Source organism: Bidens hawaiensis, unplaced genomic scaffold, assembly GCF_021521415.1.
Source record: "Bidens hawaiensis isolate Kalapana, Puna unplaced genomic scaffold, B.hawaiensis_p1.1 tig00005028_1, whole genome shotgun sequence".
Lineage (NCBI taxonomy): Eukaryota > Viridiplantae > Streptophyta > Magnoliopsida > Asterales > Asteraceae > Bidens > Bidens hawaiensis.
The window spans coordinates 575,146-578,650 of NW_027491319.1; the positions used below are offsets into that span (position 1 = coordinate 575,146).

At 35.3% G+C, this 3,505-nt stretch overlaps 1 protein-coding gene across 1 annotated transcript; it reads left to right on the top strand.

Moving 5' to 3' along the window:
* The first annotated feature begins 898 nt into the window (after nt 1-898).
* Nucleotides 899-2,885, top strand: LOC143628598 (putative NAC domain-containing protein 94). The gene is made up of 3 exons (XM_077098146.1): nt 899-1,518; nt 1,610-1,911; nt 2,254-2,885. The coding sequence occupies exons 1-3, from the start codon at nt 1,302-1,304 to the stop codon at nt 2,788-2,790; spliced, it is 1,056 nt and encodes a 351-aa protein (XP_076954261.1). The 5' UTR covers nt 899-1,301; the 3' UTR covers nt 2,791-2,885.
* The last annotated feature ends 620 nt before the right edge of the window (nt 2,886-3,505 follow it).

Below are 3,505 nucleotides of genomic sequence, written 5' to 3' on the forward strand. Positions count from 1 at the left end.
GTGTGAATTGTACCAAAGACTTCAAGTTCCATCAAACTTTTGCTGTTTTGTTGGAACTCAACTCATTTTAGATAATATATTATTAAATCGACTAGATAGTATTGAAGAACCCTAACTCGGTCGCCGATTTTAAGTGATTTGTTTGTTGGTTCGTGTCTTGGATTTTATATTATTTAATTTTGAAGAAACATTTGGTACTTGTTCAATGATAACATGGTTGAAGAATTTATTTTATATACTAAATATGAAAAATCTCAATTAAACCCTTATATAATCCAAATAGGTACAAAACACCAAATATACCCGTACCGTACCCGTACATGTACCCGATTGTACCCGTACCAAAATTCAACAAAAATGAGTACCGATACCCGTACCGAATAGGCTAAATCAGTCGGGGTACGGGTACGGTACGGTACGAGTACAAGTACGGGTATTTGGAACAAAATGTTAATCCCTAATGGGGAAGCATCAACCAATCCTAGCCACTATGTGTAAACCCCAATAGAGAGTGGCCCTTGCATTGGGGAAACACCTTAATTAGCTACCGTTGATGAAATTTTCTGCTGAAGTTGTCACTCTCAACTTTCATATTCTTTGATACAATAGTTGCAGTGTTTCATTCTAATCTTGTTCTTATCGTTCAACCATATATTAAGCACTTAAGGAATTCAATAGGTCCCTTTAAGCCACAAACAACTTATGTTTTTGAATAAAAACATTTTGGTTCTTTGTAGAACTTTTATTTTTATTTAATTTTTGATTTCTTATAAACAAGAACTACCTTAATACTCATTTATATTATCAATTACTCCTTTGTTAAAACTGTTCATCAACTTGCAGTGTTGGTTTCCACATTAAAGTCTCGTAAATTATGGAAGTGAATGGACCATTTTTCTTTCTTTTGGATAATTCAGGAGTCTTCTAAAATATATATGTACATAAAAGAATTCAATAATAAACCTGTCCTTGTCATCTAATAACGTTGATTCGGTCAAGTATGTCAATAAATTAATACAAAATGATTTAAACAATAATATATACATACACACACTGCTAAGCTACCAGTCTTGTTGATCGAGATTATAAATCACATTTGAAGAAACCAAATAAGTGTTCAAAAAGATTGAAACTTTGCTTATTTAAAACTCCAAGATCTTGACTTCTGCTCTTCATTTCCACCACCTTTTCTGTGTAAGTGCATCGAGAACAAACCCCAGAAAGATAGGAAACAAACCCCTATTCAGGAACCATTGGTTATACAAAAACCTTCAAATTATCTTCATTTTAAAAGGCTTGAAATGTCTTCATTAACTTTCATGGATGATCAGAAGAGTTCTGAAGCTGACAAAGTGGATGATCATGATCATGAAGTCATGTTACCAGGTTTCAGGTTTCATCCAACAGATGAAGAGCTTGTGGGATTCTATTTAAGGAAAAAGATTCAACATCAGGTTCTTCCAAATGATCTAATCAAACAAGTGGATATATACAAGTATGACCCATGGGACCTTCCAAGTAAGTATATGATCATTTGTTTAATTAACATGATGACCATATTATTATATTTATACTCGTGCTAATAATTATGTACTTATGATTGATATAGATTTGGCTCCTTTGGGTGAAAAAGAGTGGTATTTTTACTGTCCAAGGGATCGTAAATATAAGAATAGTGCACGACCAAATCGTGTCACTGGAGCTGGTTTTTGGAAAGCTACGGGCACAGACAGACCGATTTACTCGTCTAATGGTGGCAAGTGCATTGGTTTGAAGAAGTCATTGGTGTTTTATCGTGGTCGAGCCGCAAAAGGGATGAAGACGGATTGGATGATGCATGAGTTTAGGCTGCCTTCGGTTGTTGAACCAGAACAGAATAAGAAGATTCAAGATAAAAACCTTCCTCCTAATGTAAGTCAAATTACTATTATATTATATATTATATATATATATATATATATATATATATATATATATATATATATATATATATATATATATATATATATATAATACAGGGTTTTATGGTTAATTAGCCGTGGTTTATAGTTCAGCTAAATACTTTTAGATGTTTTTTTAAGTCTACGCATTATTAGCGAGTTCACTATCTCTACAATCTTTACAAGCAAACACATGCAAGTTTCAATAAGTTATTTTGGTGTTTACCCGCGTGGCAAATGAACTTCATTGAGTTTTTTCATCAAACTAAATGTGTCTCTTAATTCATTGCATGATTATGCCTTTTCCTTTCAGGACACGTGGGCGATATGTAAAATATTCAAGAAGACGAACTCAGTTGCCCAACGAGCAATTTCGCATTCGTGGGTATCTTCATTAATAGAAGACAGAACATCCAAGTTTTTCGCACATTCGAGCCACTTTAGTCCTGATAACATTTCTAGCATGACTGACCATCTTTGCTACACCATAAAACCAACGTCCACTAATAGATATCCGAGTCCAGAAGCTCCATCATACAGACTGTTAAACCAAACCGATTGTAAGCCATCTCCTTTCCCACTTCCACACGTGGATTTTAGTACCAATGGGCTCATGTTTCCACCCGCCGATACACCACAACCACGAGTCTTGAATCTTGAGGATGCAAGCAAGAATTGTGAAAGTATAGTCTTTGGAGACGAACAACAACCTTTAGACAACGACTTTCCAGTGAATCATTTGCATGAAAACGAGCTAGTGGTGAATGTTCCGATGGATGGATGGTTTAATATCGCTTGGGATTCACCTCCATGCCATAGTTCCTCAACTACATATTCTACAAATAAGTGACATATTTGACAAAAAAAAAACATGTGTAGGATACAATATCGTTTACTTCGGCTGGGGGGCTGTCTTGGTTGTGGGCTTGTGGGATGGGCCTATATATGTAAGGAAAATGAAACAACATTTTGTGTAAGTTAGATGTGTCCCGGGAACATTGTTTGTTTCCGGTGATGTGCATGATGTTTTTAATCACAAAAAGAACTGAGTGTGTACAGGTTTTTGTGTATGTATGGGGGAAGACCATAAAGTGGGTTCAGGAATGGGAATGCTGGCATTTGCAAAATTAAGTTTCTAGTCATATTTGGAGTTTTATGCATTTGTATTGGTCGTTGTTTGCATAAAAATCTCCTTTATGACATTTTGATCTCCCTTCTCATATGTTGTATCTCGGAAGTATAGCCGTATAGGAGAGGATTTAAAATCGTAACATACAAGTGTAGTTATTCACAGTCAAGATTGTTAATTTCTAAATTAGCTGAGTTACTTAGGGTCTAGCGGAACGTTCAGGAAGGCCAGCCCCCACGGGCCACGGCTACACTTTCACTAGCCCTGCAGGTACCCACATCGGGTAGTGACCGTTAATAACGGCTTTATGGTCATTTAAAAGTTAGAAAACAAAAATATTCTCTTTAATATGTACCTCACGTTAACCATTTTACTTCAAAAAATTTCAAACATTTCTATCAAAATTCTACATACACACAAACAAGATCGATGACGA